Source organism: Endocarpon pusillum, assembly GCF_000464535.1.
Source record: "Endocarpon pusillum Z07020 unplaced genomic scaffold C681263, whole genome shotgun sequence".
Classification (NCBI taxonomy): Eukaryota; Fungi; Ascomycota; class Eurotiomycetes; order Verrucariales; family Verrucariaceae; genus Endocarpon; species Endocarpon pusillum.
The window spans coordinates 48,656-71,332 of record NW_006913464.1 but is presented as its reverse complement, the minus strand read 5'-3'; the positions used below and the strand labels follow the sequence as shown (position 1 = coordinate 71,332).

General features: G+C 49.7%; 9 protein-coding genes across 9 annotated transcripts; 5 read left to right on the top strand and 4 right to left on the bottom strand.

Moving 5' to 3' along the window:
• Positions 1-1,241: 1,241 nt before the first annotated feature.
• On the top strand, positions 1,242-1,903 carry EPUS_06868 (uncharacterized protein; the record flags this gene model as incomplete). The annotated part of the gene is made up of 2 exons (XM_007787474.1): positions 1,242-1,332; positions 1,407-1,903. 2 exons carry the CDS (start codon positions 1,242-1,244, stop codon positions 1,901-1,903), a joined length of 588 nt encoding a protein of 195 aa, XP_007785664.1.
• A 556-nt stretch (positions 1,904-2,459) lies between these two features.
• On the top strand, positions 2,460-3,116 carry EPUS_06867 (uncharacterized protein; the record flags this gene model as incomplete). Its single annotated transcript, XM_007787473.1, has 1 exon — positions 2,460-3,116. One exon carries the CDS (start codon positions 2,460-2,462, stop codon positions 3,114-3,116), a length of 657 nt encoding a protein of 218 aa, XP_007785663.1.
• Positions 3,117-4,764: 1,648 nt separating this feature from the next.
• On the bottom strand, positions 4,765-5,307 carry EPUS_06866 (uncharacterized protein; the record flags this gene model as incomplete). The annotated part of the gene is made up of 1 exon (XM_007787472.1): positions 4,765-5,307. The coding sequence occupies one exon, from the start codon at positions 5,305-5,307 to the stop codon at positions 4,765-4,767; it is 543 nt and encodes a 180-aa protein (XP_007785662.1).
• A 1,077-nt stretch (positions 5,308-6,384) lies between these two features.
• EPUS_06865 (uncharacterized protein) lies at positions 6,385-8,148 on the bottom strand (the record flags this gene model as incomplete). The annotated part of the gene is made up of 2 exons (XM_007787471.1): positions 6,385-7,841; positions 7,926-8,148. The coding sequence occupies 2 exons, from the start codon at positions 8,146-8,148 to the stop codon at positions 6,385-6,387; spliced, it is 1,680 nt and encodes a 559-aa protein (XP_007785661.1).
• A 2,560-nt stretch (positions 8,149-10,708) lies between these two features.
• On the top strand, positions 10,709-12,073 carry EPUS_06864 (uncharacterized protein; the record flags this gene model as incomplete). Its single annotated transcript, XM_007787470.1, has 1 exon — positions 10,709-12,073. The coding sequence occupies one exon, from the start codon at positions 10,709-10,711 to the stop codon at positions 12,071-12,073; it is 1,365 nt and encodes a 454-aa protein (XP_007785660.1).
• A 2,169-nt stretch (positions 12,074-14,242) lies between these two features.
• EPUS_06863 (uncharacterized protein) lies at positions 14,243-15,257 on the bottom strand (the record flags this gene model as incomplete). The annotated part of the gene is made up of 2 exons (XM_007787469.1): positions 14,243-14,873; positions 14,932-15,257. The coding sequence occupies 2 exons, from the start codon at positions 15,255-15,257 to the stop codon at positions 14,243-14,245; spliced, it is 957 nt and encodes a 318-aa protein (XP_007785659.1).
• Positions 15,258-15,958: 701 nt separating this feature from the next.
• Positions 15,959-16,222, top strand: EPUS_06862 (uncharacterized protein; the record flags this gene model as incomplete). Its single annotated transcript, XM_007787468.1, has 1 exon — positions 15,959-16,222. One exon carries the CDS (start codon positions 15,959-15,961, stop codon positions 16,220-16,222), a length of 264 nt encoding a protein of 87 aa, XP_007785658.1.
• A 2,321-nt stretch (positions 16,223-18,543) lies between these two features.
• Positions 18,544-18,975, top strand: EPUS_06861 (uncharacterized protein; the record flags this gene model as incomplete). Its single annotated transcript, XM_007787467.1, has 1 exon — positions 18,544-18,975. One exon carries the CDS (start codon positions 18,544-18,546, stop codon positions 18,973-18,975), a length of 432 nt encoding a protein of 143 aa, XP_007785657.1.
• A 943-nt stretch (positions 18,976-19,918) lies between these two features.
• On the bottom strand, positions 19,919-22,035 carry EPUS_06860 (uncharacterized protein; the record flags this gene model as incomplete). Its single annotated transcript, XM_007787466.1, has 4 exons — positions 19,919-20,643; positions 20,722-21,008; positions 21,059-21,453; positions 21,541-22,035. The coding sequence occupies 4 exons, from the start codon at positions 22,033-22,035 to the stop codon at positions 19,919-19,921; spliced, it is 1,902 nt and encodes a 633-aa protein (XP_007785656.1).
• Between the last annotated feature and the right edge of the window lie 642 nt (positions 22,036-22,677).

Genomic DNA, 22,677 nt, shown 5'->3' with positions numbered 1-22,677 from the left:
CGGCTTACAAGCTTTGGGCTTGAATACTCGTCTTCCAAACCGATTGACCCACGGTGTCGTCAGAAGACTCATACTTTGCTTGTTGAATACCAATGATTGGCTGGATATAAATAGCGTGGGAAAGTAGGATGTGGACATACGTTGTGTTTGTCAAGGTTCAGTCTGGGTTGAAGCGCGACTAGTTTCAAGCTGCTGTCACCAGGAATATCGATCATTATCTCGTTCCGCTTGTTGGCAGACGGATCATCGATGACCTGCACGATTGTGTCTTGAAGGCCACTGAGAGCAATGAAATCCATAGCGAGGATTCTTGGATCGACCTTTATCGTGATTTGTAGTTTGCTAGAAGTGAAGAAGGTTGAATTGATGTACAAGCTCAACGAGTGCAGGCTTCAGGTAAGTAGTAGGAGGACTCTATACATGAGCGGAGGGGGAGGTCTGTAATACTTGTTGTTTGTGGCTGAGTCCTCGGAGATGCCTAAGGCATGGCACTATATGTTCCTTTCGGTGGGCCAGAATGCTCTAACTGCCCACCTCGTGAAACGTCCGGTCAGGTTCTGTTTCCAAGCTTCGAACCTTGGCTCTGAAAAGATCATGGCGTTGGCGCAAACTTTTTCGGACCAGTTCATTGGAACATCAGATATCGAGTCCGATTTTGTCCAACATCTAGGCCAACTGTCCAGATATGCCTCCGTATGGTCATTTTGCTGCCTGCGTTCCAAATCAACCCTTGGAATGGACAACACCATTTATCATCCATCCCCGGCTAGCCCTGAAAACGTCAAGCTGGTCTGTAGCGAAGTAAATGCGGTACAGGCAATCTAGAAGTCATCAAATCCGAATAAGCATACAAAAGAGACATCAGAATAATCGAGATGAGAGTCATACAGGACTGCTGAGAAGTAGGCCAGCCTTGTGACGTTGTGGTCGACATAACTGCAAGGTATCGGTGGTTGCTCGCAGCGGAAAGAGATGTGTGAAACTTAGGGAGACTGAATGAGATGGCTTGATTGGAACTAAGACGAGGCCACAGAGAGCTCTGGGACATCACGTGCAGGAAGTTTGGTGTGAGATATCCATCACTTGTAACTTAAGAAACTGTTCCGTCATCCTGAAGAAAGCTAAGCAGTGAACGTGCCATCTGCCAAGTCAAATATGGCTTTCAAGAGTGTTCGCTCCAGTTTGCAGCTTTAAATCACCCATTTCCCAACAAACATCTTCTGATGCAGTCCAAACTAATCATGAGAATGAAGACGAACGGCACAAACCGGCCTAATCAGCTTGCAGATGAAGGCGAAACTACTATGAATGGCGTGAACACCGTCTCATCAGGTAAGGATGATCTTTAAGTGATAGATCTTGCTGTGGCGTGACTAGATTGGGTATTCCTGACATCAAGATGGCAGTCAAAGTCAAAAACAAATCATGGATAGCGAGTGTGATCAAGGAATCCACAAACTCATTACAATCCTCCATCGACGAGGCCGCAGAAACCCATCGCATGCTCATTCACATGAAAGGCATCTCAGCTCTCACCAAGAATACCATAGAAAAGAAGCAACCCAGTCCAGATGCTACTGAAATCGTTGACTTTTGCCTCATCTGTGAGAAGCAGGTCTCTAGGATCACGCATCTGCTCTCACTACGCCAGCAAAAAGTGCAGCAGGAGGAAAAGCGATTTTACAAGGTCTTGGAGTATGCTGAGCTCTGGAAAAAGAATAGGCGAGGTCATGCTACACTTTACGAGCAGAGATTGGCGACGACGATATCTGCTGAGTTCAATGCGGGTGGTCGGAACGCAATGGATGAGGCTCGGGAAGCGGAGATTGAGGTTGCCATTGAAGGATTGAAAGCCCTGGCAGATGATTTCAGGAGGGCCGGGATGGCTTTGGATTTTTCTTGAACTCATCAGATATGCAAGCAAAGGTAGCAGCCGGTTGGAGTTGGATTTGGGTTTCTTTGGTTATGATGACTCAGCCATGATTGCACGCAAAATATCTAGAGCTCTGTTATGCCATCCTCCATAATCTCGGAATGCAAACATAATCCAGATCATGTTTCTTGTCCATTCACATGATTTATTGCGTGTTGAAGGTTGTGCACATAGATCCAGACTGGTGAACTGGGGTTAGAGAAAGGAAGGGATGCCAAGACAATGCTCTGATGCCAAGACAAGAGAAACGTCCCGATGTGTTCCACAAACTGTGAACATAATTGTCACCACATAAGAATATCACCAGAAGAGATCCCAATGCTTGTGAATGATCGTGCCTACGCCATGTCTATAAGTACCTCTCAAACGCACCACAAACGGTCTACAAACCCTCGGCCATCTACCTTCCACTACCGCAAGCCTCCACTTCTGATACACAAACCACAGCATCAGCCTACAGCACTAAATAAGCACAACGAAGCTTCAAATTCAAGCACAATATCCTCACACACCTTGCTCTTCAAACATGGCCAGCCTCAAAGACATTCTGCACAAGTCTAGCTCCTACCTCTCCACCACAGCACGACTGTTTGGCGTTGATCCTTGGCCACTCGAACATATGCCAGACAAGAAACCAGAAAGCCTGCCCGAACTCCTCCAGGCTGTCAAATCACTCTTAGCTTACTTTCTGCGTCAGTGGGCCGAAGTCGAGGATCATCTGAACCAAGCAACCACCAACTCAGCAGAAGTCAAGTCAGCCAAGGTCCAAAACTATGTCTCGGGTGACAAGTCAACCGCCGGTTTCCACGAGGAACAAAAACAGTGCGAGCGCGCCATTGAAGACATAGATCGCCAAGTCAAAACGATGAAGAAACACTCAGCCATGCACATGGAAGACATCAATTTCCTTAAGGATCTGCAAGCCAACGTGGTGGAGCTGGTTGTGTTGGATGCGAAGGTTGCGAGTGGTTTTGCCACAATAAACGAGAGTTCAGAGCATGCTCATCTTACTAAGCAGACCAAGGAAATGTATTACTCATTTGTTGCTGGAGCGGTGAAGCGACAGGACGAAATGGAGGATGACGACGAGTCTGGGGATGAGGAATTTGTGGACTGTGTCAGTGACGAGCACGAGGCAGGTGAAGAGGGTCTGAAGCAAGCGATGGAGAAGCTGGAATGCTAGTCGGTTCGGGCGCCTGCGTGGAAAGCAAGGCATCTACACCAACCTGACGGATGCCCTCTCTATGTAGTCCTTGAAGTTGTTGCTAAACTAGTCAAATAGAATGTATCTGATACTGATGATGACCTACTCAGTGTACTCTTGAAGCTGCTCTTGAAGCTGCTGCTCAACTACCCAAGTGGAATTAATTCAAACCGACCAATGTTGTCTTCGGGTACTTTCGAAACTCTAGCTCAACCATCCGATTGAAGGTACGTAAGTATGCTAGCGAGAAGTCGATACCATTACATCTTGCCCAGACTTCCCCCACGTGCGATGGCTTGTTGATGAGTTGGCTCCGCACTGGTAGACGTGTAAAATGGATAGGGAGTTGGCGGTTTCTGCAGCACATTGAGTGTGGAATGTAGACAAAGCAGACGGGGTAGCATGCTAAGGCCTCCAGAGCCTTCAACCATCCGCCTGGCTTGACAAAGACTTCGAGATCTGCGCTAAGGTCGCCCGAATATGAAATAATTGGCGCACGGTTAAGTATCCGAATTTCCCTACCTCTGAGGCTCTCATATCACTGATGTCTCACACCTTGGCGCAAAGGATGAGGAAACACTGAAACCCGAAATCGGGCTGTGATTGACAGTCCTGCGTCTTTCAGTACTCGAAGGCCCCATACTCATACAGGAGTCAAACAGCAAACTTTTTTGTCTTCTCCGCTCTCTACTCGAACCGAACGCGAGCACCTGGATCAATGTCGCAATCACTAGCCTTGAGTAGGATCGAAACTTGCCAAACATACACCAGCTCTTTCCCACATCGCTTGATGGGTTTCTGCCTCCATGGGATTCAAAGCAGGGGATTCACGTTGAACCAGTCGGTACTACCTAAACCTCCCTGCAGGTAATGTAGCCCACTTGAGTGAACTACCAATCTCCCAAAACAGGCGGGAAGACCAGCATCGACGAGCGGATATGATTCTTCTCGCAGGGCAGGTCCTTCCGAGCGATTTTCTGGAATTCGGAAGATGAGAGGCCGTCCATCTGGGTGGCGGGTAGTTACACTACCGCAGGAAGACCATTGTCAAGGCTCTCACCGCCTCTAGATCTTGATCACGGCTTCCGATCATCTGAAACTTCTAATTGGTATCAGGAGACGCTCATACGACTCGTTTTCGCAGCATCGTCTGGCCGATCAATGGGTGAATGTCAAAATAAGGGCACGGATATTATTGCAAAGGGGTTGGTACGGGAGCAAGAACAGCCGTAGGGCGATTCCGGCTGTAACTGCCCTATATCCACAGTCACTCGGCTATAAGTGCTTTACACAGGACTTTCCCCTTCGGCACGACTCTATTCCTATTTCCATGAATTGTGGCTATTAAGTATTGTCAAACATAAGCTATTTATCGGTCTTCTGAGAGCCGCGGTCCTATTGGTCGAACAAGTATTAAGTTACCTTTATGCATGGCACAGAGAGAGCAAAGAATCAACGCAGCAGAAGCGGTAGACAAGTCGGTCATAAGATAACCAAACCAGCAAAAACTATCAAAGACGAATTTTAGACCCGGGAGCCTTAACGCTCAGCATCCTCCCCAGCATGTTGAGTTCCACCAGCAAGGGTCCCTCTTAGGAGATTCAATACCCGCGAAATCCGGCGTCGCCTAGCTGAGGTGTTCCCTTGGAACACCATTGACAAGGTCGCCGAAATGGATGAATTGACTCCAGATGAAACCAGACATGACATTGAACCTGAACTCCCGATTTACCTTCTCCGCATTGCTGATTTGCTCCTCACCACTCTCCACCTTCCGCCAGCACTCAGCATGCTCCCGGAGCGATTTGCTGTACTCGTTGCAACTCAGCAAAGCAACATCAAGATTTACCAAGAAGATCTCGATATCGTTCAGCTTGCTGACCACCTCTTTCAAGTAATCTTGGCTTGTGTCCTTAGTGACCGTTGCAGATTGTGGATGAAGGAGTATCTCGACATAGGTCGCTCTCTTGGTGGTAAGCTTCGCTTTCCGGTCGTTCAAGTTTGCGACAAGTCGGGCAACAGACGGCTGGCATTCTTGGTAGAAAAGTGAAGACTTCTGAGCATAACTGAGGCGATCGTCCCAGACACAGGCTGGGAGAGTTTGGATGAACAACAAGTCATGCTGTGCTATCGTACGCGCTTTTGTTTGGTTAGCGATCTTGGGACCCATCCCCAACCTGAAGAAAGGAATGGAATGGCATACAAGGGGGGGCATTGCGTGGATCCAATCTTATGCTCCCTGGCAAATCTATTGCCTCTGCTAACGAAGGGGTCCTGGGTGGCAAAGTCATCTTAAAGGTTTGGAGAGACAGTGGTGCGTTCAATTTCCCGTCGACAAAAGTTGTGGTAGAGGAAAAGGGAGTGGATTATATTAGATATAGCTGATAATGGAGATGAAAGAGACGGATATGAGCAAGGTGTGTCAAAGACTTCCCCTTCCTATGCGGCTTCTCCCAACAAAGATCATCCAGAGCAGACTTATGTCTTCTATGAAGCTAGCGGCGCAAAATTCGGTACACAAGACCACCAATGGTGATGACTTTGCTATTTCGAGGTGTGCAAGAAGAAGCATTTAACAATGAAAGGGAGGAGGCAGTCAAAAGCAAAGAAAGAGAAGTCAAAATGCCACAATCAACTTCGGGTACGTACCATCCGCTCACTCTCATGCAACGGAACGGAAATGTACCTTTCCTTACTTTTGAGCTCATCGTACTCTCTTCTGCTCTTCTCCGCTTGCTAGCATGCTGAAACAAAGCTTTTTCCAAGACACTTGTTCTAAGCCTGCATATGCTGACTGCAATTGGTACCTGCCCTCTTTGGTAGACGACATCAAGACTTCATGCTAATGCTGGTTACCACAACATCCACACCCGAATCTTGACCTCTCCCAATTCTATTTCCACTTTGAGACCTGAGCACACGTGACTGCAACCTGAGCGATGAATAAGCAGCCCTGAGCTGTGGCCGTGCAAGGCTGTTCCAGGCTGTTCCGAGCCTGAGCAGCCCTGAGCAGCCCTGAGCATCCCTGAGCATAGACTGAATTCTTCGGCGGTTGCACTTGACAGCAATCGTCAAGGGCCTTCCAAAGAATCTGGTTATGTCTTAATTAATTATCTAAATATTAAGCTTATTCGTCACCTTTTTTGAGAACATAAAAAGAAAGTCTTTTCATTAGGGACTTTGATCCCGGGTTTGACATAGTTCCGTGTCTTTGCAGGGTCAGACTGCGACAAAAATCGTGGACTGGCTATTCAGCAATCTCATCATCCTGTCTATTTAATCTCTTGTGAAGCTTAAGCTCTCGCATCAAGAGCCCGCTGACAAGGCCTAAGATGGCCAAGCCTACCATCGCCAGAAAGACTGCCTGCAAAGCGAGCATATAGCTCCCTCTCACAACTTGCTGTTCCTCTACCGGCAGAAAGTTGACCTCATCTAAACTATCTCTGATACGCCCGATCAACTCCGCTGCATTCTCCCTTCGCCCCAGCTTCAACCGTAATTCACGGTTGAGTACGTTTTGGAAAACAGCTGACGCTATGGCAACACCAGTGACAGACCCAGTGGAGCGAAAAGCGTAGGAGAGCGAGGTCACAAGGGCTTGTTCTTCATGGGCTACCGCGGTAATGACAGCAAGAAGTGTTACCGTGAGCATGCCTCCTATTGCAAGACCGGCGATGCCAAGGGAGAATATTGTGGTCCAGACAGGTGTTGACAGTGTGGACATTGCTATCAAGATGGTAGCAAGCAGCATGAGGAGCAAGATTGCGATATTGAGCTGCTTGTACCTTCCTGTCATGTTGGTGATGTATCCCGCCAGCAGCGAGCCTGCAGCTGTCATGATACTAAAAGGGATGAGCGAAGCCCCAGCGGCGGTGCTGGAGAGGCCGCGGACACGAAAGAATATGACAATGTAGAAATCCAGGGCATAGGCGATCATGATGAAGAAAAAGTTTGTCAAGCATGCGCAAGCTACTGTTCGATCGAGTACGAGACGAACAGGGATAACGGGTTCATGTGCCATCTTTTCCTCCACGATAACGAATGCGCCAAATAGACAGGCGGACAGTGGAAGGGAGACAAGCACCAATGGGTGTGTCCATGGAACGATATTACCACCAGAGTTGAGGCCCAGCAGAAGCAGGACAAGGGTGGACACCAGCAACGAAGACCCGAGGAAATCCACACGGTGAATTAATGCCTTCTCTGCCCGGAGCTTCGGCTTTGCGACGTTGATGTAGACCATAATCAGAGAAGCCATCGTTAGTGGTATTTGGATAAGAAAAGCAACTTTCCAATTCCAGATGTCACTAAGGAATCCACCAAAGACTCCTCCGAGACCGTTACCAAGACCCCAGCATACATTGCTGATGCCTTGCCATAATCCTCGCTTACGAAGTGGAATTAAATCGCTGGCGATAATGGTCGAAATGGTATTCAGGCCTCCGCCGCCCAATCCAGCCAGTGCTCGTCCAAGGATGATGATCGAAGGGCTCTGCGCAAGGCCGCATGTCAAGTTGCCTGCAGCGAAGAAAATGTTGCAGACCAAGAGTCCGTTCCGGCGCGAATAGATGTCCGTCAATTTCCCACACAGAGGCTGAGTGGCCGCCGTCGCGATGAGGTATGCGGTTGCGAGCCAAGCGAGAAGGGACAGGGATTGAAATTCTGTGGCAATTGACGATCCCAGCGTGGCAATGAGTGTTCCATCTGATGAATGTTAACAACATTTCCTTGCTACGTGTCGCTGTGAGGACGTCGGTAGTGACCACGAAAAACATTAGCGATTCTCACCGAGACCCGCGCAGAATGTCCCTATCCACACACTTGCCATAATCCACTTCAACTTTCTTGGGCTGATGTTTTCGTCACTGGCTTCATCCAAGGCTTTATCTCTCATGGGACATTGCTGTGACAGTGAGGTGAGGACTTTGGGAATCAGCGGGTTTCCTTCATCAATGCATGTCGTTGATTGTTGGGTATACGGTCTGAGGTCCTCGCAAACGGTCTCTTGCATGGTGGGATACAGTCGATAGGAAAAGTTACTAGACTTGCTATTTTGCTAAAGGCTGAAGGTAATTTATGAAAGCTCGTCGAGGAAGTCGTTCATCGGAGCACTTTGAAATAGAATGAAACGAAAGAATCAGTTGATTCGCCCTTTCCCTAGTAAGCATGGGGTGGACCATCATTACCAAAGAAGGCGCTTCGAGCATGCACGGTGTGCAGCGTTTGGTTGAGATTCGGTCAATCTTGGGATCAGCAGTTGACGAAGTGTGCGGCAGTCCCCACAATCGTTGTGATGAACCATACACCCACACAAGACCAGATAGACATTCCCTGACGTCACGACTCCTATATTAAGATGCTAGTGTGTCATCACGCTGATGAAGAATATTGAACCTGGAATGTCTATAGCTAAGGTTGATTAGCAGACTTACTTTTTAATGACTACGACTGGGACAAGTGTATCATATATGAAGTCTTGGCCACACAATTCAATGACTTGCTTTGTGACATAGTACCATGCTCCCATGAAATAACTCAATTCCAGCCTATCACAGCATCATGCTAGGATCATACTCGGACAGGATTTTTATTCAAGGAAGTCAAAAAAAAAGAGCCATGAAATTAGTATTGAGATTAGTAATGTAATGAAATTGGTAATGATAATAGTAAGCCTTCTACGCTTGCTAAAGGGGTAACAACTAACTTGGTGTATCGCACCCATCTACGGAGTACATCACTTTTGACTAGGCTGATCTCTTCATATCCACCAAAAATTTTTAAGCCACTAACTTCAGCTCGCTGTCATTTTTATTGACATTTGTTGAAATCAATACAGATATGAGTTGAATAATCTTAATCAAGCAATATGTATTATTTGCTTACATTATACATATCTGGACTATTCTAATGAATGCTATCTTTAACAGAAATATGCTCAGAGACCCAATATGCCAAGTAATTTCTGGTGTAAAGGGGGTGCGGTGCACAAGTCAGTTCAAGTGGGTATGTTACCAATCCCCCTTTAGCCGATCGGAGGCCCCACTCAAAAGTCCACAAGGTATCCACAGTTTGACAAATCGATACCTTACATCCAACGCTACTGCCCCCCCTTGTACCACTTACTATTATGCCGCTGGCATAATACCGAAGAGACCTCAAAACAAGTGCGACGTGTAAGTCTGATTGATTCCAGTCGATGGCTTACCGCCACTTGACCGACTGGCTAGTGCTACACTAATTCTATGGTTGCTGGGGTGTCATCTCCATGTGAGCCTGACATTTACTATGGTACCAGGCCGAATTTTTGTACATCTCTTACAACACGCCCTCTTTACCTTTACATACACATTCTTGGCAACATCCCTGTCGCTATCTACCACGCATTTTACTCATCCTATGTATCCTACCCAATTCTACAAGTTCTACGGACTCGTGCTTCAAAAGTCATTGATATACGCTAAAACTAGAGCGCCACTAGCAAACTCTACCTGACCTTAGTGCTGCGTAGTTCGTGCTCTATGGAGAAGAAGCCCTGTAGTGACCCCTAATAGTGCCTACAATTTTCAAGAGATCCTTTAGGGCCTCTCGGCCTCATTTTAGGCTGTAAGATGTGACTCAGAACCTAATATCAGCTAAGCGTCAGGTATTGGGCTAATTAGCAGCTCCGACATCCTAAGTGGAAACTAGCACGACACTACCTCGAAACAGCTAGCCTTACTTTATCCTAGTTAGCGTATATCAATGATTTTTGAAGCACGACTCCGTACGCATCCTACTTAATCTTACGAATCTACGCATTCTGCTTATCCTATAAATTCTACGGACTCTGCAATACAAGATGGGCCTCGTGATAGACCTTCTACTCCTCCTACTGCTATCAGCGTGATTTAAAGACTCTAGGGACATGTCTCTGTAGATGCCAATGAAATGCAAACTTGATTTTAGGGACTAGCCCTAATTAGGTGATATTGTTGGCGTCTATACTCATTTCTACATAGTACGTTTTATACTGCTACTAGCGTTTTCACCGGGTTCGTAGTAATTGTGTAGATTGCGAGCGCTGGCGATGAATCTACTCGTTTCGGGCCCGTTCGCACGGAACCGAATGTGTTTTTTTCGGCGCAGAAAGTGGATCATCGGAAGTGTCAAAAGTGTTCCCCAGCAGATGGTGTTGTGCAGGAAAAATGAGCTAGGAATTAAACCTGATGTGGTCTGATACTAGTAACGCGTGCTGCAAAGTCATCCATCAAGCTTACACTCTCCGGTCCACAGCTGGCTCGATTGTGCAATTCTTTTCTTCTCTTAGGAGCATCTTAGCACACCTCAGGAGATGATCTTCGTCGCTGAATAAGTCGTAGCGATTGGAAGCGAAGCACCTCCCATGATTGGTGCTCTAGACCGGAAATGGGACCTAACAAGACTGGGACATCTAATGATTCGGTGCGCATATATACCTGAATTAACCCTTCAAAAACCCTTTGCAATGGCAGAAGCTTCTATCAAATCATTCAGCTCAATTGAGGTGCATAGCAGACCCGTACAAACTTGTCTCTTCCTCGCGCAAAGAAAACATGGAGTACTGCAAATCCAAGGTGATCCTGGATACAACCCTGGCGGAGCTTTTTGCCCAAGACAGCCAAGTTAATGACAGGCGGACAGTCTTGGTCCCATACTACTGGTGCTCGGATCTCGACTATACGGACTCCATCTCGAAAACGTCCAAATACCTCTATCAAGGCACAAGCCCACCAAATACCAGTTCAGAAATCCGTGAGCTCGTCATCCAGTGTCTTAGCTTAGAGAGCCAGCGATTTACCTTCGCGGCTGGAAAGATGGAGACCGTTCTGTTCGACTTTGAACATCAAGCTGGCAGGCTTGATGCGATCAGGACGCTAAGTGTTCTGCCCGAATCACAAAGACCAGAAGTCACCTTCGTCGCCGGCATCGATGATCTAATGCGTAAGAAATCGAAATCGCAGCTGGTCATTGTCGCTCCTCATGAGCGGTTTTCTCCCCATCGACAGACGATCGATCCGGATGTTCTTTACCAATTGCTCTCGAAAAGGTGTCTCGCACTCTCCGGCCTTCCCACACCGCAGACTGCCATTCTCGATTTGGACGACTGCTCAGGTTCTGTGGACCGCAAGCTTTCCGTGGCTGCCTCCTGGATTCGTGGCTTTGGTCTTCCTCGCGTTTTTAAAACGCAGCAAGGCATGTCAAGTTTTGGCACTTTTCTCGTCCGGACAGAGCTTGAACGTGAAGACTTAATCCAGTCTCTGTTGGGGGGTGTCCTCCGTACCACGTTAGAAAGCGTTAATTCGGCAAATATACACCTTAAACCCTCTACACTCCTCTCCCAACAGATGATCTCCCAATGCTCCGCCTGCTTTTCCACATCGTTCTTCGTCCGCAAGAATGGCGACTTCACCTTCCTCGGAGCCTGCCGGCAGGACTTTTCCGAATCGAACATATGGCTGGGCGCGAGCATCTGCTACCTGGAACAAGACTGGCTGCAGCAAAGACTGTGCACCATCATATGCCAGACCTCGAGGTATCTCCATGAAAGAGGCTACCACGGCCCCGCGGGCGCTGACATCATAGTCGAAGACGCTGATGGACTCCAGCCTTCCCGGCAATGGATCGTCGATCTCAATGTACGCATGACGGGCTCCCTGACACTGGCCTTCCTTCGTGGGCATTTTTCGGTGAAAAGGGGCTTGCACGAGGCTTGTATCACACAGAGGTTCAAGCTGCCTCTAAAGAGGGTTGAGTTCTGTAAGGCTTTTGCAAGAGAGATCAGAGAAGGTAGACTCATCATCGTGGCATGGTTCCATGATACAACTAGTGGGTTCAGCTGGGCTAACCTCATAGTGGGAGCAGAGGATGGGTTGGAGTTAAAGCGCTTAATGGGAATGGTAAAAGCTAGAGCTGTATAAAATGATTGTGCGCTGGCCGGAGTTCGCTCACATAAAATTTATGATTTTAGGCTTCGGACAAAGATATGGCACGAAAACTGATGTATGGTTAATGTTCTACATTAATAATAGGATCTTGTCCACAACAAAATGTAATTATACGCACAAAAGCTCTGTAAGATTTATATTTGTGTTATCTGACGACAACTAATAAGGATGAACCAGACTAGGCCATTTCATGGATTTCTGTGACTTCTAGATGCTGAGCGAGTCTTATCTTAGGCGCAGACGTTATCAAGAGAGTTGAGAAGGATAAAAGAAGGGAAGAAGGAAAGCTGTTGAAATCTTGAAGACAGAGGGTAAAGAAGATCGGCAGGATATTGTTAGAGAAGGGTAAAGGCGGTAAAGGAGGTAGAGGATGCGCAGGAGCTGCTTGAGAAGGCGAACAGGCCTAACGGGATGTAGATCTTACTGACCATGATGTGAAATGCCTCAAAGACGACAAGGGTCTCCACAGCAAAGCACAATCAGCAGGAGGGTCTAGACCACCAATCCATGGCCCCCCAACAAAAGATAGCCCTCAGATACCGCAGATGGCATCTGCGGGCTCGTTGTCTACATCTCTTTGTCAAAAAAAAAAAAAAAAAAAAACCCTTGCAGGAGAATCTTGTCACCACATCGCCAATATACATCTTTTTGAAGCAAAGGCAAAACTAGAGGAGGGTCGTCTACAACTGCTGGTCGGTTCGCTGGTCGAGGCGACAGGTTCATTGATTCTCTCACGAGATACCTTGAACATAGAGCGAAATCTATCTACGGAAGTTTTGGAATGCTACACTTCAGGGTCTGCCGTATCAAGTACAGCCTACTATCTACTAAACCTGGATGAGATAGCATTAGGTATTCCCAAACCCACCTCGCAAAGAGCCACTCAGGGATCAACCCGCCAAAGAACACGCACACAAGCAGTGACTTACAACAACGAGGACAATGAAGCTTGCCTTCAGACACTCACCAAACTTACTAAAGAACTCACAGCCACCCTAAGAGAGAGACATGTGCGAAACCTAGATGCAAAAGCAAGTTCAAAAGATAATTGCCAAAGCTGTAGCAGAAAGACAGGGTCGAAGAGCGTCAAGGCCTAGTACGAGTGTGGAGATCATGGCTTGCGGAGTATGTGGGTAGACGGAAGGGACGATTAAGATGTGGGCGGTGCAAATTGGCGTGCATATTATGGGAGAGAGCACCAGAGGGGCGGACTGAAAAGGTGCACAAAAAGCGTGGTAATTTAAGGATAGGGGAAACAGCGGGGAAGAGGCACGTCTCTTAGAACGGAAGGTCACGGCTGGTTAGCATAAAGAACTGGGGTAGATTTAGAGTTGTAGTGTCTAGTTTGAAGGTGAGAAAGAGAACTCAATTAGATATCTATATCCTGTCAAACTCAATTTGCTCTCTTTTTGCAATGCGACTGAGTTGTATTGTCCGAAGTCAGGGATAGGACCAAGGTAAGTGAGGATGTTTTAGCATCAGCATTGGTTGATGGAGAAGAGCGGGCGGAGGGTGAGTCGGTATTGTGCTCTGTATAGAGATCACGTCCGCCTCGCCTTGGCTCTGGCAGAGTTGTATCCATTTCTGATAGGTCTGCTGCCTTATTGGTGGATTCCAAGACTCGCGGTCTCTAAAGAGGTAGACGAAGTCGCCTAGTCCTCTTAACAAATGGATCGTTTCGAAGGCGGGCCAGCAGTCGGATTCAGCAGTGCTACAGCAGAGGCAGGTCTGGAAGGCGTTTATTTGCGTGGCGAAGTAGATGATCCTGGCCTAATCAGTGCTGTTGGTCAGGCGTTACTGCCCATTGGCTATCTGTTAATATTTGCGCCAGGTTGCGCAGGCTGGGCAGGAAGAGATAGGCGCCACTGCGCACGGTGACGAATTACGGGAGGCCGCTGATTGTACGAGGACAGGCGCTGATATCGGTGTAGCTGAAGGCATTGCTCGGCTGTGCGCCGGCGAGTGGCAGACGGTTGCTGAGCAGCGGGTCCTGTTCAGCAGCGAGGCCGGCGAATTTAGCGCTGGCGGCCTAAGCGCCCTGGACGAATTCGAACTGGCGGGCGAGATTAACGTTGAGGCAGACGAAATGCAGGCCGGTTTCCTAGTCGGCGCCTGTACCCTGCATCACGGCTTGCGGCATGATTACAGGGCCGTAGGGGCGACTGCGGCGGGACAGGCGGTGGAAGCGCCGCTGAAGCCGACTGAGGAGATGAGATCGCGTAGGAAGCCATGGCGCCCCTCCGGATCATCGCTGCTACGCGGATTAACGCGGCGGATATGCGCGCCGATTGGGCAGACGCAGCCATTGCGATCTTCGCCAAACAGGAAGGCGTTGCGCGGATCGTCAGTGCCCATAATCGTGGCGGATTCGAGCCCGGGTAGGGGAGCGCCGTCGAGCATATGGCCGACCATGCCGTCGCCGGCTTGACACGCCAGCCATTGCCAGAAGCCGGCGACATCTTGCGCTAGCTGGCGGTAGACTAGATAAGAGCCATTGCGGCCAAGCTCGTCGGCGTGGGGGTAATCGCTAATGAAGCCGTATTCGTTAGGATAGCCGAGCAGCAACTCGCCCATCGCCAGCAGATTGCGATAATCGCGGTCGCGGGCGCCGCCAGGGGTAAGCGTGCCGTCCCAATTGTAGTTGGGCTGCGAGACGCTGTCAGCAAAGCCAAAAGGTTTGCGGCTGAGCGGGGTGGTGGTAGTGGTCAGGGTATTACCGCTGATGACCATGCAGCTGGCGGCCTGGGCAGCGCTGCATGTAGCTTGCGCCAGGCTGTCGATTGCGGTGTTTGCGGCAAGCAGGAGCAGCAGGATATGTGGCTCTTGTTTACCGATGCCCTTGTGCTAGTGGGCAGGGGCATTGGCGCCTTCGTCTCCTAGCTGATGCGAGCGGCGTTCGTTGCCGGTCGAAGCCGGCTCTAAGGGTGACCTTGGTGCTTAGCGCGCACAAGCCAGCGGCGGTAAAGGCGATCTGGCAAACTTGCGGCAGATGTTGCGTGGGGGCTTGCGTTAGTGAGGCGATGTCAAGGGTGCGCAGCCAGGGTTTGGCGAGCGCACGCTTTTTGATGCGTAGTAGCAGGTAGCAAGCGCCGGTAAGCGAACTGAAGCCGCGATCAGCTAGCGCCTGAATGTTGGCGGCTTTGTCGTTGGCAGCCATTCTTATATCTCTGTGATCTAGGCTTTTAGTGCGGAGCCGTTTAGGTTTGTGGTGAGCCCTTGACGGATGCAGGTATTGCGGGCGAAATTGTAAGTGGTGAGGCCGGGCATGGCTTTGTATCAGACTTGCGTTGGGATCTGGTGGTGGAACAGGTAGCGCTTGAAATCCTGCTCATAACGGGCGCTGTCGAAAATTAGCTAGTTGGTTTGCGGGTAGCCGAGGCCGTTCGAGAAGGAGACGTTGAGCCCGAAGGCAACCTTGTTAGTCGTTGTAGGCCTCGCGGCTGGGTCCAGCTAGCGAAATGGATAGTGTTGACGCGACCCAGTCGACCGGTGGTGAAGAGATGGCGGCCAGCCCAGTTGATGATCCAGAGGATGGCGACAGTCAGCCAGCGGCGGAAAAGGCCGGGGTTGAGAAGTAACATCATGGTCCTCGATCGAGGACAGCAGCTTGTTGTACTTAATCGAGGGGACCAGGGCGAGCACAGGATCGTAGGTTTCGCGCTAGTGCAGCAGGAGGATAAGGAAAGGCAGGGCGGGGATGAGGAGCGATAACAGTAGCAGCGCATATAGTGGTAGCAGCAGGAAATCGCGGATTTCCGCCAATTTCTTAGCGAAGGTAGGGACGGGGAGCGCGATAAGCGGTAAGCTCCGCGCGGCGGTGAGCAAGATATCACGCAATTGTTCGGGCGAGGCTTCAGGATGGGCGAGACGGGTTTGACGCAGCATAGTGTGGAGCGTGGCTTCTTCGCGGACTTGGGTCATGCTACGGCCCCGCCAGTTGGCGTAGGTCGCGGCAGAGACGATGCGGTAAGCGTGAAGTCAGGCGAGCAAATCAGCGTGGGCGTCGAAATCGCTGCAGTGGCTGAAGATTTGTTGCACACCGGGAGTAGCGAGTTAGACAAGCGTGCGCAGCAGATCGTCTGTAATGCCGTCGCAATCGGCGACGAAGGCGAGGCGCAGTAGTTCAGTGGCCGGCAATTGCGGGGCGATTTGCTGCCAGTCGGGTAGCGAGAAATCGTCAAAGATAACAAAGCGAGCGACGTGGATGGTAGGGATATGGCCGAAGGGCAGCAGAGCATTAGCAGGGTCTACGGTTCCCGGGGCGGCGTTCATAGTTTCGAGTAAGGCGGCCAGCGCTTCCGCTGCTCCAACGCGTATTAGCGCAGCAATAAAGATCTAAGACTGGCCTGCCATGGCTAACTTGGCCTGCGAATTCGAGTGCGGAACGTTGCCAAGGTGCAAATCAGGCGCAATCAGGCAAGTTTTTGCGCGGATGCGCGAGGCAAGGATCAGAGGGTTTGGAGTAGTCGAGTACAATGCAGGGCTTCTGGTCGAACCAGTCGGTGGTTTTATAGGCTTTTATAGGCTTCCATAGGCATTTATAGGCATTCATAGCCTTTCGCCACAATCACCCAACAGCAGGATTTGGTTGAGCTAGAAGCTAGGCGAATGGATTGATAACGCCAGCGATTTCCAGTCCGGGCTGGGCAGGAGCTGAGGGACCAGGAGCTGAAGGACCTACAGGGAGGTGCAGGCGCCCAACATATAGTCTATAGGTAGCCTGGGCGTCGCAGATAGCTACCGCTATACCAGCGTATCGTAAGGGATCCGTCATGGATTAGCCTACCATCAGCCTCTGACCTCTGACCGCCGAGCTACGCAGGTCATTGTAGCAACGGCAGTCGTCCTCCTGGGTTGCTTCTCCTGAGCATGTTATGTGGAAGATCTAGCTTCTGCGCTTACCAGGAAGCTGGTCTGAATTCAATTCTCATACTAACTTACCAGAAGAAGGGCTCTAAAAATAACGCGGTATTGGTCCTTAGTTATTTTGCAGACATTTTATTATTTTAAGGATCGTCAGGAGGCTCAAATGACCATAATTTAGCCATAATTTGACCGTCATTTTCTTAAAATGACGTCCTAAATAACATAATTTCATTAGATTCTACATGTTTAGCTGCATAATAGTATGTAAACTAGATCATATCACGATTAGGATGATTAGGCTGAAACTAAGCACACATTGATGGTAATTTAGGCATAGTTTTTAGAGGGCCTTCTCCTGCTAAGAAGTCTGCCAGCACATAGCAATGCTTGGCTTTATGGAATGCAATCAACGCCGCTTACTCCACTAGCAAATCACAGTATCTAATGTCATCCTTCCCACTACTGGGTTGCTATATAGATCTGCCGTATCTAGGTGGTCTCAAGATCCAACACTCAGTGGACAATATCTTGTTCGCCCATACTGACCAGTATACGAATCTCATGTCAGTATCTGAATATACAGCTTCGAAGAAGAGGCGCTACTAAGTGAAGTGCTACGCATGTTCGGGTACATTTACCCCGTCCCGGTCAGTTGCTGCGCACCCTAGCTTTCCTCCTTATCTGCCATCTACGCCCGCTAGGCCAAAACTGGCTGCAATGGCTTCAATTGATTTGATTGAATCTATCGAGGATGATGATAAGAGAGAAATTGCAGAACGCAACAGAGGTTAAGCTATGAGCGCGCTAAGCGGAGCTAATGTATCCTACGTGACACTGGCCCCAAGGCTTGTTCATCCTGAACTCAAAGCTCAATAGCTTAGGCTCTTGAATTTCACCCGACACGATGTAAATCCTTGATATAGCTAGATCACGACATAACAAGCATCATGGATTTAGCGATTACGACTCGCCGCCACCACGAACAGAAACCTGCGCGATTGGACGCAGAGGACAGCCTATTTCAGCCGCAACAATCCTCACTCAACAAGGACGCATCACAGCAGTATCGTCACAAGCGCTCACGCTGGCATAGAAAAATTACCCGGCCAATGAGAGAGAACTGCTGGTCATCGTGGAGCCCTTCAGGTCTGGTGCCACCTACTCGAGGTCGCACCTCGTATTTTAGAAGCCACGGACAGCATGATAAATGCCACCAACATTCGGCCCAACCAACGCAATCGCCGCATTAAGCCCTAGATAGAAGTGCTACAGGCATACCCCCTGGTGTAGAGACACCTGCCCGGACACCCAAACCCAGCCGACGCACCAAGTCACCGCCCCGATTACGTCAGCCACACACATGGGGCTGCCTCGAAAACATCACAATAGCGTGTTAGGTGCATCTATGTTGTTCAACATCAAGACTCATGTTTGTGACCGGCCGCCACGGGCTTAGCTAGTGTAGCTGGTGTCCACAAACTCGCAAAAACACTATCATCAACCACCTCATCCGCACCATCACTTGTCCAGTCTTCCTTCCTGTTCAGAGCTCCCATAATCTGGCAGAGAGAGCCACAATGGCCTACAATGTCGCAAAGCTGCTCACCATGACCGAATCCGAGCTCGGCGACCTCTTCGCCAGCGTCGAAGCCGGCCCGATTCCGAACGGCGAGGCGGAAGGGACGGCAATCGTCGCGGCTGGCACCACCTTCACGCCCGAGATCGCCCAGTTCATCAACCTCTTCGCCTGGCAGGGCAAGATCTTCGATGCACAGAAGATGGTCCTTGTGAACAAGATCACCGTGTTCGGCCTGGCTGCCATCCTCGCTCGCATCATCCGCGAGCCGAGCTGGGTCGATGGCAAGGAATGCATCGTCCTCGACTACTCTCAGACCTCCTTCGTTGCGCACTGGGTACGCGATGAGATCCGCCACATCTCTCCTGGCCTATATCTCGGGAGAGTGTTCTGGAACAAGACCCACCTTATTTATTTTGCACTGCAGTTCTGAGCTAGCGTGCCATGCGATGGACGGTACTATGGGCGGCCGGTGAAGCAAGAGCTAGATCCTTGTGGATTATCCTATAGTCGGGCAGCATGCCGTTGGCATGCTTCCAGCATCCAGGTCACTGGACTAGACAAGATCCGTCTACCCGTCACAGTGCAGAACCTTTGGTTAGGGAAGTTGTCGAGGAAAAGGGAGTTCGGGACATGAATATTTGGCGAACATCATTATGAAGAAGAGAATTACCTCTTAACACGCAATGTAATGATCGACGCTATATACTCTTCCAGCCTCTAGAACAGTTCCAATATGTCAATTTCAGGCCAGGACCTCATTCAACCTAATGACTGAAGCTGTGGTTGGTAGGTGTTGGGTAGTAGATTTAATTACATAGTAGATGGGTCAGACACGTCCAACGTGCAGGTCGGCTGGAAGGAGCAAGTGAATCTGTATTACGGCGGACTATTAACCGGCTACGGTCAATTCAAAATTTTTGAAAAAACAAATTTTTTTTGGAAAATCAAAAAATCTATCGAGGCACCTTCTTAAGGGCACCCTCTTAAGGATATTCTCTTAAAGGCACCCACCCTTTTAGGGGCACCTTCTTAGCGGCACCCTCTACAGGGAATTCAACATAGATTTTGAAATTTGATTTTCGAATTTCAAAATTTTGAATTGACCGTAGCCGGTTAATAGTCTGCTGTTAGTCCGCTGTACTCATTCGGCGGAGCTTCCGCAGCGACGAGATCTACTCACTAATGGTCGTCTCCCACCAAATAACGAGGGCTACTTCAGTACCTAGCATGGCTATTTCGAGAGCGGCTCGCGAAAGGAGTGGGGCTCGCCCAAGCGGTGAGAGAGAGTAAATCCCTGCCTACTTATCCAATTCGAACTATTCTTCGCTCTCTTCAAGCTAAACACTGTACCTAATCAATGGCGACAGTAGCTTCTACTGCACGTGCAAAGGACTTTCGGCTCTTGGGATATTGGTCTCAATACCTCCGTACTTCATCGACTCGCTCAACCTCTCCCACGGCGCAAACACATTCTTGCTCGTCTCCAAATGGACCGTCAACTCTGGAAAATGCCGCCTCAGTACGTCCTTCATGCCACTATTCTGCACCCAGTGGAAACCCTCCTTCGTGTACGTCTCGGCGTTCCACTGCCCCGCGATGAAGCGGTCGCTCTTCAGCCGCCTGCTCGCCATGAGGATGAAGATACGGAACGCCGTGTCGCTGAATCCGAAGCCTTGCGGAAGCGGTTCGCTGTGAGAGCCCACCAGTGTATCGACCAGCTCGATGTCACCGTAGACTTCGCGCAGCTCCCGTGCGAGCTCCACGTTACCGCCCGTTAGCTCCTCGAAGGTTTTCGGGACTGACATGCGTAGGAGCCGGCGGAACTGGTTGTAGCGGGGTACGCCCCGCTCACGATCGCGCAAAATGTCTACGGTGCCAAGGTCTCGGAGCTGGCCGTCGGGCGTAGACAGATTGCGCATGAATTCAGGATAGTTGTTGTTGGTGATAGCGCCAGGGTAGTTGATGCCGAAGGAGTAGAAGGTGTCGGCGAAGGAGAGGCCAGAGTCAAGGGGTTTCTGCGCCTTATTGAAGGTGGTCTCTTCGAAGGGAACGGTTGAGTCATGCTTGCCGGTGGTGGCACTGAAGAATGCGATGTTATCTAAGCAAGGACATTAATAAATGGGTTGTGTGGCATATGTCATAAACCCAGGAGCGACGGAGCGACCGTCAGGCTTACCAGGCAGGAGCGAGTGCATTCTATACACCGATACGAACTCTTCAGTAAGAGCATACGGAGTGCCAGCGTGGTCAACACCAGAGCCGGGTATGCCGCTAATGGCCTCGCTTGACTTCGAAATTCGGCCGACCAGCTTGGTCAGTGTCTCGCCGACAATGCCCCACCAGTTTGCAGCCATGCTGATCTGGAGAGTTGGATGCCCTAGGATGGCTGGAGTCCATTCCACGGTGTGGATCTTGGCCATCAACGCAGAGTTGATCAGGCGAGCCTTGTCAAAGATCTGATCTCTGTAATTCGGTAAGTTTAGTGTTCATTTAAGATCCTCGCGTCAGCTTACCCAGTCCAGTCAGGATGTGCGCGACGAAGCATGTCGCAAATGGCATTGTGCTCCATTGCAAACAGCGTATGCAGCATTTCCATGCCAATCCACCAGTTATCGTTGAATCCAGTCTTGGGATTCCCTGCGCTGTCGCGGGGTAGGAAGTTCTCCTTACCTTTCTTCGTGAACAACAACTTCCCATCGGGGTGTGTGGTTCGCAGGCTCTGTGTGACAGCTTCACTCGAGCCGTAAATTTGTGAGCCGTCCCACCATGCTGTGTTGATGTTCTTGTATCCAGGGCACTTGATATCAGATGGGTCGAGTATGCCATCCGGCTTGGTGCGCCGCAACTTCATGTCTTCCTTGGGCCAATTGTGTCCTGGAGGGAGTGGAACATTGATGACCTCGTCACTCTGATTTCTAGAGTTAGCGATACCATTGGCAGTACGACTCCTATGAAAAGCCATGCAGATGACATATATTTGCAGGGGAACACGTACAATCTCATGCTGAAACCAGTCGTGGGTCTGGAATTGAATCCACGCAGCAGCAAGCAAGTTCAGAGTCGTGGCAGGAACGAAGCCCTTAGACCTCCTCGCCATGAAGCGCTCACTGACCAGCCTAGGATTTGGGTTCAAGAGATCTTCCTCTGTCGGCTTCTGGCAAAATTTCCTCGGAAAGTTCCGTCCAAATCGCATGCCTGTGCAGCCCATGAGCGGCAAATCCAGCGAGTTGAACTTGCCATCTGAGTGACGTGCTTCAATGAACCGCTTGTCTTCCAGGGGCTGATTAATCGTGTTGCCCTGCAAGTCACCAGATACGTACGTATCATGCAGATTGTGAGCACGCAGCTCGGTGCGCAACGACTCTAGGTTGAGGGCACCGAGGAGCGAGGGGAGCTTGTGCCATGGGACGTATGAGTTGACGAACGTGAAAATTCCAATGAAGATGCGCTGGGAGAGCGTCGGCTTGAAGGTGGGTGGCCCTGACTCCATTGCCAGACTTTTTTTCTCCTTGCAAGTTGTTGTATGAAGCAGGATATGAGAAGTGGACTGCCAAGATTCGAGTTGTTAGCAGCAAGAGAGGCTTACCATAGAGAGGGTGAGCCGATCAAGGCAGTTCGGACGGAGTTGATTTAAACAATCACGCAGCTTTTGTCCTCCGCCTCGTCAGCGAGCTACGGCCTTCAATCAACATCTTCCGTCCATGATAAGAACAAAGCTTGTCGAAAATTGATCAGCTTTGTGTAACCAATCCAGCCATCCTCCCGTTGTAAGTCAAGATTGGACCTCGCTGAAGGCTTTTGGGCTGAAGGTTGGGGTAGACTCCTACCGGGGAGGCATACTACCGTACTGGGCACAAGTATTCGTAGCACGGTGCTAGTATATTTTCATCAAAACAGGCTGTGAACCAGACATCTAAGCCTTGAGCAGTTAGCGGTACTGGTGTGGCCAATTGATATGAACAATGGCCAAATACGCTTCTAGACATTGATGTGGCACTGTATCCGAACTAGCTGCTACTAGCGCCATGCTACGATTACTTATGCCCAGTACCGTAGTAAGTATTCGTAGTACCGCGTTAGTAGCAGCTAGTTTAGATACAGCGCCACATCAGTGCCTAGAGCTTCTTAGCTT